General features: G+C 45.4%; 1 protein-coding gene across 3 annotated transcripts in view; it reads right to left on the bottom strand.

Annotated features, from left to right (window-relative positions):
* Positions 1 to 8,830: 8,830 nt before the first annotated feature.
* Positions 8,831 to 15,981, bottom strand: part of CMTM8 (CKLF like MARVEL transmembrane domain containing 8) — an 84,823-nt gene continuing 77,672 nt past the window's right edge. Inside the window, exons 2-5 of one of the 3 annotated variants that reach the window (XM_036867815.1) lie at positions 14,637 to 14,810; positions 10,743 to 10,859; position 10,515; positions 8,831 to 9,294 (exon numbers count right to left, since the gene is read on the bottom strand). In XM_036867815.1, the coding sequence (XP_036723710.1) occupies positions 9,212 to 9,294; position 10,515; positions 10,743 to 10,859; positions 14,637 to 14,810 (375 nt within the window). In that variant the 3' untranslated portion in view covers positions 8,831 to 9,211. Of the gene's footprint in view, positions 9,295 to 10,255; positions 10,382 to 10,514; positions 10,516 to 10,742; positions 10,860 to 14,636; positions 14,811 to 15,981 lie in introns of all 3 variants that reach the window. The other 2 variants (XM_036867813.1, XM_036867814.1) reach the window with 2 other exon arrangements.

Raw genomic sequence — 15,981 nt, 5'->3', positions numbered from 1 at the left:
GGGGTGATGACTTCTTGGTGGGAAGGGCTGCCCCCTGGAGAGGAAGGGCTTTGGTGGGTGCAGGGCTGGGTGCACTCAAAAGAGGGGGCCCACCCACCTTTGCCATCTTGTCTTGCCACCTCACCAGCCACATCTAGCAGCTTCCACTCCTTTGGACCCCATGCTCAAGCCTGAATGAATGTCACGCCCTCTGCTATATCATGCCTCTGAGTGTTTGTCTGAACTCTTTTCTCCACTGACGGCTGGTTAACAGCTCTTTATCCTTCAGTGTGTGGATGAGATGGCCCCTCCTCCTCCAGGAAGCCTTCCCTGACTTCCCACCACTTCCCAGTAAGGGTAAGGTGACCCTGGTGGGCTCCCATCATTTGATTAGGAAGTTGCATGGTGATACTGTCAAGTCATCTTTGGAAAATAACCACCTGCCATGACTCCTATGAGGATTAGATAAATTAAGGCCTGGAAAGTCCTCAGCAAAGTGCCTGGCACATAGCAAGTCCTCAGCAGTGTGCAGGCTCTTCTGGGCCTTTATCCTGACATCCATGGCACCAATCACAATGCCTGGAACACAACGGTGCATCTTTATTACTTTTCAATTTGATAGTGGAAGAACCATTTATGCTTAATTGCCATGAAGCCCAAGGATAATCGTTACTATCAGATGTGACTAACAGGTCACATCAATTTCACTGGTCTATTAAATTAAAACTAAGTCTGAACATGAATGCTCACTCTGCATTGTTTGTTGTGCATAAGGAATAATCTTCTACTTGAAAATGGGGGGAAACCTATCTGGAGATTCAAGAAAAGGGTAGCATGGAAAGAGCACTGGATTCAGAGTTAGAAGACCTGGCTGGGAATCCAGGTGCCTCGGAGCAGGAATCTCCAGATCTGCAAAGCAGGGGGCGGCGCTGCTTACTCACAGGGCTGCTGTGAGGAGTGAATGAGATTACACGTGTTCAGGCATTCGGTACACGTTAATGGACCCTGAAATAGGTTGGGATGGAGGACGGCTGTGTCTGGCAGGTTGGGGCACTGGCAGACGGGGCAAACAGCATTCTGAGCCAGGACCTAGCAAAAAACAAGCAAGCAAACAACAAAGCGAAGACCTCTGGGCTGCCCTTGGTTCAGATCTGCCCTTTTTGTTCATAAACCTTGACCAGCTTACATGCCTTGTACCATGTCCCTCCGATACCCCCAAGAAACGTCTGTAAACAACTGAGGGACACGAAACATTGCTGACGCTTGCTGCCTGGCTCAGGATGTTTGTACTTGGTTCCTGCCTACACTTGAGAATTTAGCGCTGACTCACACAGGTGGTCCCCGAATTACCCCCACCCCCGCCCAGTGTGTCTCTGGAAAGCCCACCCTACGGTGGATGTCACGTTGCAGACTGATGTCTGGCAGTGGTTGATGAGAGCATGGTGACATTGGATGGGTCAGCAGTGAAGCTGGCCTTGGACAATTTTCTCTCATTTTCTGATAATTTCCTGTGTGTTGCCATGACTTCTCAAGTAGACTGTAGGTAGGCTCCTTGTAGACCATCTGCTTTGTGAATGCTCTCCACTGGCTGTGACTTGCTATGCTTTGCGGCTGTACATTTGCAAGAGTGGGGCAATGGAGGACCCCTAACTCCTTTAGCAGTGGGACAGTCTGCATAAGGGTCCTGGTTTTATTTGCTTGACCTTTGGAATGAGGAGATGGGACTTTGGTTGCTGGTCTGCCCACAAGTGAAGTTATCTGGACCTCAGTGTTCCTATTTGTGAAATGGGCTGATCGCGCTCATTTTTGAGGTTCAAACAGAAATGAATCTGAAAATGTTAAGAAAGGTAACAAAGCAACATACAAATGTAAGGAATAATTAGATTTTTGTGCTAACGTTTTCTATCAGCATCAGTATTCCTATGAAGTTATCAGGACGGGAGGGAAGGAAGGGGAGAGGGAGGAGAGGAGAGGAGGCTCTTTTTCCTTCTTTATCCATGAAATCTTTCATAAATGAAATAAATGATGACCAAAGATGACTACACTTCCCTTCAAAAGGAGACCAAGGAATGGGCATAGTCCCCTGAATGGTTTTTACGCAATTGCTCTGGTCACCTGCCCACCTTTATAAGAGAACTTGAAGATGTTAATTTTTCCACAAGTAATAAGGATCCTTTTTTTCTTTTTGACCTGCTGAAACCACTGCCTTCTCTCGTCTTTTATTTAAAAATATTTATTTCCTGATGATGAAGGTATTTCCTGCTCAGTGTAGAAAACTGGGGGAAATTCAGAAAAAACAAAGAAAACTGAAATCACCCCATGATCCCACCACCCTTTACAGTTTGGTTTGCTCTGCCTTTTGTAAACACCAAGTTATACCACAAACATTTCCTGTTAAAAATTACTCACAAAGGGTTTTTAGTGGCAGCATTGATTTTTTGTGTGTGTACAACTTATTTTTCTCCATTATATATTTTTAGGAAGACAGCACTTTAACAACTGATCTTCGTTTTAATAACCAATCTAGCAACCACAGTTCAAGAACAGCTTGAAAAATGTGTTAAAAATACAAAGTTAAATCATTAATGATGGTGCTAACCAATTCTGACTCTGAATAAACTTGGGTTGTAGTGCATTCATTTCTAAAGTCTCATTCAATGAATTTAATTAATTATTGAATCATTCTCCTCCTGTTAGGGTTTTAGGCTAATTTAGTTCTTTTTCCCCCCTATTATACATAAGACCAGGATTAGCATCTTTGTGCATGAATCTTAGACTCCTAAGAGAAACATCCCCAAGTGCAGGGAATGGATAATTTTTAAGGCTCTTCATATGTACACTGAAATAGATTTCTGGAAATGTACCACTTCATCCCTACAGCCTATGTAGTTTTCACCTGGTTCCTTTCCTCACAGTACAGATGTTCTCTATCCACTAGGCTGGAGGAGCTGGAAGCTCAATGATGTCATTACAAAGAAGTTTCTTTCCCCCTCCATCTCTCTTCCAGTCACCTTCATCCCGCGACTGGCTTCTCCTTGTGGTCGCAAGGTATTTGCCAACAACTTCCTGCCTACGCATTTCCTCAGAACTCCTTTCTCAGAACTCCCCAGCAAGCCTGGTCACGTGCCCCTGCCTGAACCAGTCGCTGTGGCTGCGGTGGGACTGGCTTAGGCCATTCCTAGAGCACAGTGGAGCTGGCTTTCCCCGAAGTTGCTGGGGTGTAAGTGGGTGGTATGAATGTGCAATAAAAACTAGGGTAGTCGGATAACAAGAGGCGGGGAGAAGGGATGCTGAGGCAGCAACAAGGCCGGCTACATCCTGGATGAGTTATTCCGAATATTCTAGAAAAAAGTCGGCCATTGACACACAAGTTTTCTCAGAACACACCTTCCAAATGGAATGTCTCTTCAACTTTCTTGCCACTCACCTTCCTAAGTTTCTGAAAAATCATCACCTCTAGGTTGCCAAGCACTTTCCCCCAAAACTGATCCTCTTAGACACCGAACACCTAAGTTTACTAAGTTTACTTGTAACAACACATACTCTAATCTTCCCCATTATCCTAGGTCATCAGCACTGGAACAGTTACCTCACCTTCCTTTACAGCTGTCTGCTTACAACTGGCAGCAAGAACGTAGCCAGAACATTTATGTAAGGCCAAGTTAGGAAATACTTCTCAGGTTGCCCTTTTTCAGTGTTAAGTGTGCACACGTCTGCCCCAGGCTTCTGTGGGCTTTCCTCGGAAATATGGCGGGTCTGGTCCCAGACCACCACGGTAATGCGAGTCACAAAAATTTTTTGGTTTCCCGGTGCATAGAAAAAAGTTCTGTTTACACTATACTGTAGTCTATGAAGTGTGCAGTAGCATTATGTCTAAAAAACAATGTACAAACTTGATTTAAAAATATTTTACTGTTGGGCTTCCCTGGTGGTGCAGCGGTTGAGAGTCCGCCTGCCAATGCAGGGGACACGGGTTCGAGCCCTGGTCTGGGAAGATCCCACATGCCGCGGAGCCACTGGGCCCGTGAGCCACAGCTACTGAGCCTGCGCGTCTGGAGCCCGTGCTCCGCAACAAGAGAGACCGCGACGGTGAGAGGCCCGCGCACCGCGATGAAGAGTGGCCCCCGCTCTCCGCAACTAGAGAAAGCCCTCGCACAGAAACGAAGACCCAACACAGCCAAAAATAAATAAATAAAAAATAAAAAATAAAAAAAGAAATATTAAAAAAAAAAAATTTTACTGCTAAAAAATGCTAACCATCACCTGAGCCTTCAGGAGTCCTAATCTTTTTGCTGGTGGAGGGTCTTGCCTGGATGTTGATGCTGCTGATCAGGGCGGTGGCTGAAGGTCAGGGCATCTGTGGCAGTTTCTTAAAATAGGACAACAGTGAAGTCAGCTTCATCAATTGACTCTACCTTTCACAAATGACTTCTCTACAGCCTGCTGTGCCGTTTGATAGCATCTGACCCATAGATCTTCTTTCCAAACTGGAGTCAATCCTCTCAAACCCTGCCACTGTTTTATCAACTAAGTTTATGGAACAGTCTGAACCCTCGGTTGTCATTTCAACAAGCTTCACAGCATCTTCACCAGGAGCAGATTCCTTCTCAAGAAACCACTGTCTTTGCTCATCCATAAGAAGCAAACTCTCTTCTGTTCAAGTTTTATCAGGAGATGCAGCAATTCAGTCCCATCTTCAGGCTCCACATTTAATTCTAGTTCTCTTGCTATTTCCACCACATCTGCACTGACTTCCTCCACTAAAGTCTGAGGGCTGGAATCAACTTCTTCCAAACTCCTGTCAATGTTGATATCCTTTACCTCTTCTCATAAATCAAGAATGTTCTTAATGGTATCTAGAACAGTCAATCCTTTCCAGAAGATTTTCAATTGACTTTGCCCAGATCCGTCAGAGTAATCACTACCTATGGCAGTCAGAGTCTTATGAAAAATGTTATTTCTTAAATAATAAGCTGAAATGACTCCTTTATCCACGGGCTGCAGAATGGATGTCGTGTTAGCAGGCATGACAACATTATCTCATTGTACATCTCCATCAGTGCTCTTGGGTGATCTGGTGCCTTGTCAATGAGCAGTAATATTTGGAAAGGAATCTTCTTCTGGGCAGTAGGTCTCACAGTGGGCTTAAAATAGTCAGTAAACCATGTTGTCAACAGATGTGCTATCATCCAGGCTTTGCTGTTCCACTTACAGAGCACAGGCAGGGTGGACTTAGCCTAACCCTTAAGGTCCCTAGGATTTTCAGAATGGTAAATGAGCACTAGATTCAACTTAAAGTCACCAGCTGCATTAGCCCCTAACAACAGAGTCAGCCTGTCCCTTGAAGCTTTGAAGCCAGGCACTGACTCCTCCTCTCTAGCTATGAAAGTCCCAGATGGCATCTTCTTCCAGTAGAAGCCTGTTTTGTCTACACTGAAAATCTATTGTTTCGTGTATCCACCTTCATGAATTATCTGATCTTCTGCACAACTTGCTGCAGCTTCTACATCAGCACTTGCTGCTTCACCTTGCACTTTTATGTTAAGGAGACGGCTTTTTTCTTTAAACCTCATGAACCAACCTCTGCTAGCTTTAAACTTCTCTTCTGCACCTTCCTCATCTCCCTTAGCCATCACAGAATTGAGGAGATTTAGGACCTGGCTCTAGGTTAGGTTTTTTTTTTTTTTTTTGGCTTAAGGGAATGTTGAGGCTGGTCTGATCTTCTTTTTATCCAGACCCCTAAAACTTTCTACATATCAGCAGTGAGTCTGTTTTGCTTTCTTATCATTCGTGTATTCGCTGAAGGAACACTTTTAATTTCCTCCAAGAACTTTTCCTTTGCATTCACAGCTTGGCTGTTTGGCACAAGAGGCTGAGCTTTCAGCCTGTCTGGGCTTTTGACATGCCTTCCTCACTAAGTTTAATCATTTCTAGCTTTTGATTTAAACTGAGAGACATGTGAGTCTTCCTTTCACTTGAACACTCAGAGGTCATTGTAGGGTTATTAACTGGCCTAATTTCAATATTGTTGTGTCTCAGGGAATAGGGAGGCCTGAGGAGAGGGAGAGAGACGGGGAATAGCTGGTTGGTGGAGCAGTCAGAACACACACATTTACTGATTAAGTTTGTCATCTTATATGGGCATGGCTTGTGGTGCCCCCAAACAATGAACAATAGTAACATCAAAGATCACTGATCACAGATCACCATAAGAAACGTGAGAAAGTTTGAAATATTGGGAGAATTACCAAAATGTGACACAGAGGCATGACACGAGAAAATGCTGCTGGAAAAATGGCACCAATAGACTTGCTCTACATAGGGTTGCCACAAACCCTCAATTTGTATAAAACACAGTATCTGTGAAGTGCAGTAAGGTGAAGCGCAATAAAACGAGGTCTGCCTGTATGCCTGGATTTTTTTTTCTGTGAAAAATCTCTCTTTTCAATTTAATAATTGTCTAGGGAACAGAAATACAGACTTTTAAATTGATATTCTACCCAGGGCTGCATCTTCAGTTAGTGTTTTTAAATGTCTGTCCTCTAAGCAGAGATATTTTATGTATTTAAAATCTTTTGTGTGCTGATACCCTGAAGGGATTTTCCTATGAAGGGAGCAATTTAAAAATGTACAAAAGCAACTGACACTGAACATTCTTGTCTCTAGATTTTCTTACAGTTTTAAAATATTGGCTAAATATTTACCTTTTGGGGCTATGAGTTGGAAATAGCAATGGAGAGAGATTAAATGCCTAAAGCATTTCATTGATTTGCCATGAGTGTGGAAATACATGAAATTAAAACCCACCCGGCTCTATCAAAGAGAACGTGATGGTTCTGGAAGGGCTGAGAGGTGAATGCAGACAGTGAGCACAGACAGCAGAGTGTAAGCACACTCTATACCATCCCTGTAATAACATTTTTCAACCCCAGAAACCTATTCTTCTTGTTATGCTGGCTGTGTTGCAGGTGGCTTTGCTTATTCCTTCTTTCTCAAGAGAAAAATTAAACCCAGTTCAAAACTTATAGCTTTAGCTGAATAACAGAGAATCATTTTGTTGTCTAAAAACCCACACTTAAAAATTATTCATGAACAAAGTCTCTCAGTATTCAAAAGAAGAAATGATTTCCTTTCAGCCAAAAATAAATGTTTTTTGGTGGTTTTTTGGGGTAAACTTTTAAGGCAACACAAAGGGTCATGCTCTTGAAAAGACACATATAAAGACATGACAGCAAGTCTCCTCCGCATGGACGCAAATGAATCACGGATCTCTTGAAATAGATCTCTTTGGCGCTACGGGTTCAGGAAAGGCCCACAGCTGGTTGTGGTTTATTTGGAAGACATTTCAAAGTGGCTTATGAAACCTTTTACTCCAGAAGTTACTTCCTATGTATGTGTCCATGATTATAGAAATCACACTCTCACACACACACACACACACACACAAACATAAAAGCAGGCTTCTTTCTTTATGACTGTTTCCAGAAACAGAGATCTCTTAGGTTACAGTTTTTCTGCCTCTTATGGAGACTTGATTGCAATATAAAGTACTTTAAAAATCTACCAGGTAATGAAAGAGAATGTAAAAAAGAATATATGTGTATATAAATATATATAACTAAATCACTTTGCTGTACACCTGAAACTAACACAACATTGTAAATCAACTATATTTCAATTAAAAAAAAAATCCACCAGGTACATGCAAGGTGAACATGCTTCTGGGAGTGTGAGAGGGAGAGATGGACAGACAGGCAGCACACACAAACCCTGACTAGTTATTTCAGCTCTTCTTGCAAAATCAGCGAGTCAGAGGCTGTCCGGGTGATGACTGGGAACGCAGCTCCAGAAAGATCGCAGCCCCGGTCACCTGCAGGTCTGCGTCACTGAAGCTGAAGCTTCATGGCTACATGCGGGACCCAAAGAGGCCTCTCGTGTTCCCCACGCCCACTCACTCCCACCCTCCACCCCACCTCTCCCTCTTGGTGTCCCCTCCCCCCTACCTTTTTGGACACACAACCCAAGAACATTCTTCATTGTTCCTTTCAAAGGTCTGGGGTGGGTGTCATTAGACACTGAAGAAATCCCAACTCTCCTTTATAGGGGGAAACAGAGCTTGGCTAAGGAATTAGATGAACAGGAAAACCAACGCAAACAACACACAACAGAAAGAAAACAGCACTGCCACACGAGCAGAAGAGAGGAGGCCACGGGGCCATGTCCACAGAGTGCACGGCCAAACCCTCTCCCTACCATCAACTATACCAACGTTTCTGTGGTTTTTTGTTTTGCAGTTTGAAAAATCACCCAAGATACACTGCCATTCCAGCAAGAACCACCTAGCCTAAAAACACTTCCTCTAAGTGCACATCTGCCTCCGGACGGGGTTCTTTCCCACTGTCTCATATATCTAATAACAATGTTACAAAATATTAGGGCTTGGAGATTTGGAGCCTTTTGGTCCGATATGTTCCATCAATATGGTACCTGTGTCTCTGTGGTCAGCAAGATGGTTTTTAAGGGTACATGCAAGTATTTATCCTTTTAATGGTTATGAGCTTATTTTAATCTGTATTAGAAAAAATACCACCAGCACATCAGCCACTGTGCTCAGAGCACCACTTAAGGCGAGCTCATTACTAAGTTCTAAGGCTAGTGTCTCATTAGATGCTTTCTGGGCTAACCAGTTGGCATGTGAGACTCATGCCGCCGGCGATCCCCAGACCTGGGGAGATGGGTCTCTCCGACCACGCTGGCCTGGGGGCTGTGGACAGTGTCTCCTGGCAATATCACCCCTGGCAACACCATGAGGATGAAGAATTCCCCCCAGCCCCCAGCCTCAGGCTTCAGCAATAGGTCTCCTTTCTTGAGTCAGATGTCACATTACCCTGGATTGTGAAACATTTAATGAAAAAAGAATCTGGCATTTTTAAAAGTTAGGTTTACAAACTTGATGCATTCTTAATATTAGCAATTTATCTATTTCTAATACACTGCCTAAGAAAATAAGGTCTATGAAGACATCAACAAGATATTTAAGATTCATTATAAGCTACAGCACTTTGCAAGTAAGTATCCAGTTTAATTATAACAAACCACTGTGAGCAAATTTAACTAAGTATATAAAAACATTAGTTAAATACAATTCTCTGGAAATATACATTATACCTACACCTGTTTTTACAGTGAGATTCTTCCTTTTTTTTTCCCTTTTAATTCTCAAAATGGCGAATCACTGTATGGTCCTGGATCTCCAAGCTATAAAACTGAAATACGTGTTTCCAGCATAGCAGATGGTGACCAGAAGGCGAAGAACTGGAGAAACAAAGCATAATAGAAAGGGGGTTTAGGGCACATCCTAATTAGCACAAGTTATCATTTCACCTCTACTGAATAATGCACTTATGGCATCCCTCGACTCCAAGCTTTCTCATCTAAAACTGCTTTATTGGTTCAATTATCTTCCTTCTGAAACAATTTCAGGCTAGGCTGTTTTTCTTTTTGGGAACCTATCTGGAAAGCCTGTAGTCTTACTCCAATAAGCCCAGGGTGTTCACGTGGGGGTGAATATGGTGGTGTGCATCTGAGAAAAGCCCGTGTATTTCTAATTTAGTATCGGTGATTTTAGACCGAGGCTTAACCTCAGATTGTCACAGGCTCAGTTTACACAAACAAGCTGAGTGGGCGGAAGGAAGCCAGGGGCCCCCAGGGGGTGTGAGTGCAGAGCCGGGAAAACGCCGGGCCCTCTCCTGGGGCAACCACAGCCCAGTTCCACCTGATTCTTCATTTTAAAAAAAAATGTTATTGACGTCCAGTTGATTTACAATGTTGTGCTAATTTCTGCTGTATAGCAAAGTGACTCCGTTATACATATATGTACGTTCCTTTTCATGTTCTTTTCCATGATGGTTTATCGCAGGATACTGAATATAGTTCCCAGTGCTATACAGTAGGACCTCGTTGTTTATCCATCCTATACATATTAGTTTGCATCTGCCCAGCTGACTACTCGTGCTGTGTGCTAACTTGAGCCCTGTGACTTTTAATCTCACGTGGATCCACGCTCTTTACCCTTCAATAGAGATTTTGAAATACAGGTCAAGAATACGATGAACACCCACGGATCACCCACCCGCTTTAACGTCATACTGTTGGTCTTCCTGTCTAACTGCTCACCTCCCGCCCCCATCACTTCTCCTGCGGACGGAATGTTATAAGGCCCGTCTCAGAGAAACTTTTAAAATTAGTTTTTTAAATCTGAAAAATACACACTTATGGTTTAAAAATGCAAACAGTACAGAAGCACATAAATTAAAAAGTAGAAGCCCCTCATCCCACACTCCTCATGGCCCATCACAGTCCCTGGAAGGACCCTCTGCTGGTGTCTATCTTCCCAGGCATCCTGAGAGCATAAACAAACACTTCTACTTCAACACACAGAATCCTAGTGTGCTCATTTTCTGCCTCTCTCTCCCACGGACACTGTAGGCAGAATTATTCTTAGAATCCCTCAAATGTTTTTTTCTCCCTCAAACACTTATTTTGTTCTAGCATTTGGCTTTCACTCGAGCGGACTCTTTCAGCCTCTTTGTGCTCCAGGCCAACGGGAGGCCCCATGATGCTCAAACCAGGAAGTTCATTGCCAAGGTGTCCCTCCCGCAGGTGATGCTTTTCCCTGCAGGTTAACTTTGTCCTCCTCGCCCAGATCCTCAGCCGGCCTTGGGGAGGGAGGAGGAGACCGTGGGGATGAAGTGCTCACTCACCGACGAGGCTGCCCAGCTGTTGAAGTTGTGACTGTCCCTCTCCGGGGAGACAGAAGACGCATCCACAATAGCGGCAGAGAGGTATAAGACGAAGGCACTGCCATTAAAGCACAGACCCTGGGAGACAGAGGTGCAGAGTGTTTAGGGAGCCTGGGAAGGTCTGGGCACACCCGGACCTCAGAAGCGGCCAGAGGCGCACCCCGGCTGTGGCAAGGGGCCCACCTGGACTCGTGAGGGGGGCAGGGGACAAGGGCCATGAGAAGGCAGCTCCTCGGCGCCTTGGGGGTACTCGGTGCACGCTGCTTCCTCGCTTACCAACGCTTTGAGGGGTTGCAAAGGGGCTCCTCACTTGGAGCAGCAAACAAAATATCCCAACCAGAAGGCAGACGCGTCTGACGTTTAGCATCTGCCAGCAGCGAGTAAAATTTTCAAAATTTGGCTGTAAACATCTTAAAACTGGGGGAGTTTACACAGAAACCCAGATTTCTGGATTCTCTTAGGAAGGGGAAAAAAAAACAACAACAGAAGATCTAGCGATCCTGGGAGCACATTTCCAGCTTACTTCTCTGTGAAGAATACCCTGAGGTTGTTTAAGTCAGTGCATCTGGGTGGCAAGGATTCAACATGCTCACTTGCATGACTTTCTGGTCTCTTCACACGTGTGAGTGTGGAACCCCAACATGGAGGGGTGTCCTGACTGCTGGCCAGGGTTCTAATCACTACTCCGGCAGAGGAGCTCCCGGAGCAGGATGACATCAGAAAAAACTGCTGGATGGAAGTCGAGAGACATGGGCCCAATTGTGCGTGAACCCGTGCAAAGTCAGGAGGCTCCAAACCTCAGTTTCCTTAGCTATAAAATGCGGACACACCTCACGATGATAAATTCTGAAAATGCAAATCAGAGCATTTTCAAACCAGGGAGTTTCAGAAGGGAGCAGTGTTAAACAAGAAAAAAAAAAAAGTAACATTAAAGGCAATATTTTAAGTTCTTAATGTAATAAATCAATGAAGGAGGCTTAGGCTTGGAGGAGAGACAGACTAATAGATGCTCTAGGCCAGAGGTCAGCAAAATAAGAACCCCGACCAGCAGTCAGGAGACCAAGACTTTGAGTCCCTTCAGAACTGTCACAAAATAGCTAAAAATATGGAAGTGGCTTTGGCACTGGCTAATAAAGAGCGGCTGGAGAGTTCTGAGGCACATGCTAGAAATATGGATGTTTAAGGAGATTCTGGTGAGGTCTCAGATGGAAATGAAGAATATATGTTATCGGAAACTGGAGGAAAGGTGATCCTTGCTATAAAGTGGCAAAGAACTTGTCTGAAAGGTGTTCTAGTGTTTTGTGGAAGGGAGAACTTCAAGCAATGACATCGAACGTTTAGCTGAGGAAATTTTTTTAGCAAAGTGCCGAAGGAGTGGCCTGGTTCCCCCGACAGCTTGGAGGAAAATGCAAAAGGAGAGAGATGAATTGAAGAAGGAATCATTAAGCAAAAAAGAACCAGAACCGGGACTTCCCTGGCAGTCCAGTGGTTAAGACTCCGCACTTCCAATGCAAGGGGTGCGGGTTCGATCCCTGCTCAGGGAACTAAGATCCCGCATGCCGCACAGCGTAGCCAAAAAAACAAAAAAAAAAACAAAACAAAAAAGAAGGTTTTGAAAAATTCTCAGCTCAGCCATATTGCGAAAAATGAGAAAGCTCTTTCAGAAGAGAACACTCAGGGTGTGGCCGAACAGCCTTTTGATAAACAGATTACAGGTACAAACCACAGATCTAATCGACCATCTTAGCAGAAGCCAGGAATAGGTAAGGGATTATACCAGTAGAAACATTACCAGTTTGAACTGAAGGGGATGCAGATGGGCCAAAATGAAGGAGGGCTGTGGAACTTCTTGGATTCTATGGGACAGAACCATAGAACTATTTGACTGCGAAATAGCTTTATCTTTCACGAAAAGAATGAATCACCCGAAGGTGATTCAGAGATCATCAGGGCTGCCACTCCCATCGCGGGCCCAGTGGGCAGGCTGGTTCCTCCTCAGTTTCAAAGGGTGGGATTTCTGTGAGTCAGGATATCCCTACCCAGTGCCCCAGGGGCAGGGCCACCCTGCAGAGACACCAGGGTGACATTGCTACCCCAATGCACCGGGAAGGCAGAGCACTGAACCAAAAAAAGGATTGTTCTGGAGCCTTAAGATCAGATGGAATTTGCCTTGTAACTTTTGGGCTTGCTGGGGACCTGTCACCCCTTCCTTCTTTCCTATTTCTCCCTTTTGAAATGGGAATGTCTATCTGTACCTGTCTCACCGCTGTATTTTGGAAGCACTCAATTTGTCTGGTTTCACAGGTTCATAGCTGGAGAGGAATTTTGCCTCGGGATGAACTGTACCTCAAGCCCCACCCATATCTAACATAGATGGTATTTAAAGGAGACTTTGGACCAAGACTTTAGTTGATGCTGGAATGAGTTTGGGGGATGTTGAGATGGAACAAATGTATTTGCATGTGAGATGGTCATGATTGGGGGGGCAGAATTTTTTTTAATATATTATTATTTTTATTAATATTAGTATTTTTTATAAATTTATTCATTTTTATTTACATATTATTTTTGACTGTGTTGGGTCTTCGTTGCTGCACGCAGGCTTTCTCTAGTTGAGGCTAGTGGGGGCTACTCTTCGTTGCGGTGCGCAGGCTTCTCATTGCAGTGGCTTCTCTTGTTGCGGAGCATAGGCTCTAGAGCACGTGGGCTTCAGTAGATGCGGCACGTGGGCTCAGTAGTTGTGGCTCGTGGGCTCTAGAGCGCAGGCTCAGTAGTTGTGCCGCACGGGCTTAGTTGCTCCGTGGCATGTGGGATCTTCCCGGACCAGGGCTCGAACCCGTGTCCCCAGCATTGACAGGTGGATTCTTAACCACTGCGCCACCAGGGAGGCCCGGGGCAGAATATTATGGACTGAATGTGTCCCCCCAAATTCATATGTTGAAGCCCTAACCCTCAGCGTGATAGTATTTGGATACGGGGCCTTTGAGGTAATTAGGGTTGGAGGAGCTCATGAGAGTGGGGTCCCCCTGAGAGGGTTAGCACCCTTGTAAGAAGAGACGAAAGGGGGCTCACATCCTCTCCCTCTCTCTGCCATGTGAGGACACAGCAAGATCGCAGGCATCTGCAAGCCAGGAGGAGAGCTTGCACCGGAAACCAGCTGTACTGACACCTGACCTTAGACTTCCAGCCTCTAGAACTTCGAGAAATTTCTGTCACTGAAGCTTCCCGTCTAGGGTATTCTGTTTTGGCGCCCAAGCAGACAAAGATAGGTTCTGTAATCTACACATTTTCTTATCTATCCCCCCCGCCCCGCCCCCAGGCTGTGTCTCCCTTTGTAATAATCATGCATCCAGCATGGAGTCAGGACAAGAATCCAGTCACTCTTGACCTACTCCTGCTCCCCAGTGTGAGGTCACCTAGCTGTTCTAACAGTGACGTTCATTTTTCATTCCAACTCTTCACCTCTCAACATCAAAGAACTCTGGTACACAAAGGGTTAAAGCCACGGCCCCAGGAGGGGTTTGGAGGCCAGAAGATCTGCTGAGGCTATGCCCTGACACACCTGTTCCTAGATGACACTGTTTATAGGGAATTAATAAAACAAGAGTGTACGCAGAGAACAGAGCTTCTCTTGATTCAGTCTTCTGAGGACCGGTTTGCTACTTTGCCTAAAAGGAATTCCTGGACCTTCCAACAATGCTGTTTCACGCTCAGGTGTAAAACACCTGTGCTGGGTTCTCCCTGACTTTGCCCTCTGCTTTGTTGGCAGAGACAATCCCGAATTGTCTGGAGAAGGACTAAATTCCGTCCTACCTAATGGGCAGTGAACAGGAAGAACACCCATGATTTCCTTACCACCGTGGTCCAGGGCACCTGGGGGATCCTGGTGTAGGTCATCGTTATGTAGATGATGAGGAAGAAGACGGTGAGGACCCAGTAAAACACAGCTACAAACATGACCCAGCCAAACGCAGGGACCCGGAAGTACTCAGTTCCAGCGATCAGTGTCCATACCAGCAGTCCCAGAACCTGTGAAACAGGAGAGGCCGTGGAAAGGAAAAGGGAGGGGGAAGAGAAAATGGAGAAGGAGGAGGAAGTGGGGACAGAGAAAAAAGTAATCATACAAAGTGTCAATCACAATTTTTACTCATATATATGGGTACATGTACCAAATGTGATCTGGCCGCAAGCTCACATTCTTGCAAATGCCAGGAAGGTAAAATGAATGAACAGAACAGGCAGGGCAGAGACCAGGACAAACAAGAAACCCACGCCTTGTTTCTGGGGGAAGTCTCTGCCCAGCTCCGGCCAGCTGTGGGCTGGTTTTCTCCATCTTTCTCCCACCCCCACCCCAGGGAGAACACAGAAACTCAAGTTTGTACATGATGACCTCGATTTTTAAATGTCAGCACTAATAAACAGGGGCAAAACAACACACATCTGTGGCTGGAATCTGCTCCCGATAGCTGTCAAGGGAACAAGACATAAGTTATGCATTTATTCCAGCAACGGTCACCCGACTTCACTGCTGCTACAGAGCAAGACCAGCCCGAAGCCCCACCACATCACCACTGAGTGAAGGAAGGATGCTGGTCTACGCTGTGTGAGTCTCTGGTCCTCAAGGAGGGAGGCCACGGCGAGGTGTGCTTTCCAGGGCCCAGGAGGACTTTATTCCTAACCCATAGGAAGGAAAGTTGGCATCTAAACCCTATTCCCAGGAGACAGCATCAGGCATGTGGGACGGACTCTGGCAGCAGACCTGGCTGCTGTGTAACTCGGGGCAAGCGGTTTCCTTCCTGTCTCAGCTCTCTCCATGGGATGTGGGACAAGACATGAAACTGACTCTGATCACAAAGCTGGTCATTCGGCGTTGACACCTGAGCACCTGCCCTGAGCACATGCCACAGGCCAGGCTTCCTGCTCCGTGGGCCCCGAGGGTAGAGCAGGGCAGAAACCAAACAGACCTGCTCATGCACGACTTAGAGTCTCATGGGGGGAAATATCTGAATAGTTACAGTTGGGAAAATGCTCTGAAGGAAATAAAGTGTGTGACAAGGGTCTGTGACGGGGGCTGTGACCTTTTTGGCAAGAGGAACAAATGTCAGAGGGGGCTGTGCTGAGGAAGAGCCTGAAGACCCTCTGGGAGCTAGTAAGACGGGCAGAAGACACCGTCCCAGGCAGAGAGCATGGCATGGGCAGA

Source organism: Balaenoptera musculus, chromosome 11, assembly GCF_009873245.2.
Source record: "Balaenoptera musculus isolate JJ_BM4_2016_0621 chromosome 11, mBalMus1.pri.v3, whole genome shotgun sequence".
In the NCBI taxonomy this organism is placed as follows: Eukaryota; Metazoa; Chordata; class Mammalia; order Artiodactyla; family Balaenopteridae; genus Balaenoptera; species Balaenoptera musculus.
Note: the sequence above shows the minus strand (reverse complement) of the source record. Positions and strands in the feature narration are given on the sequence as shown.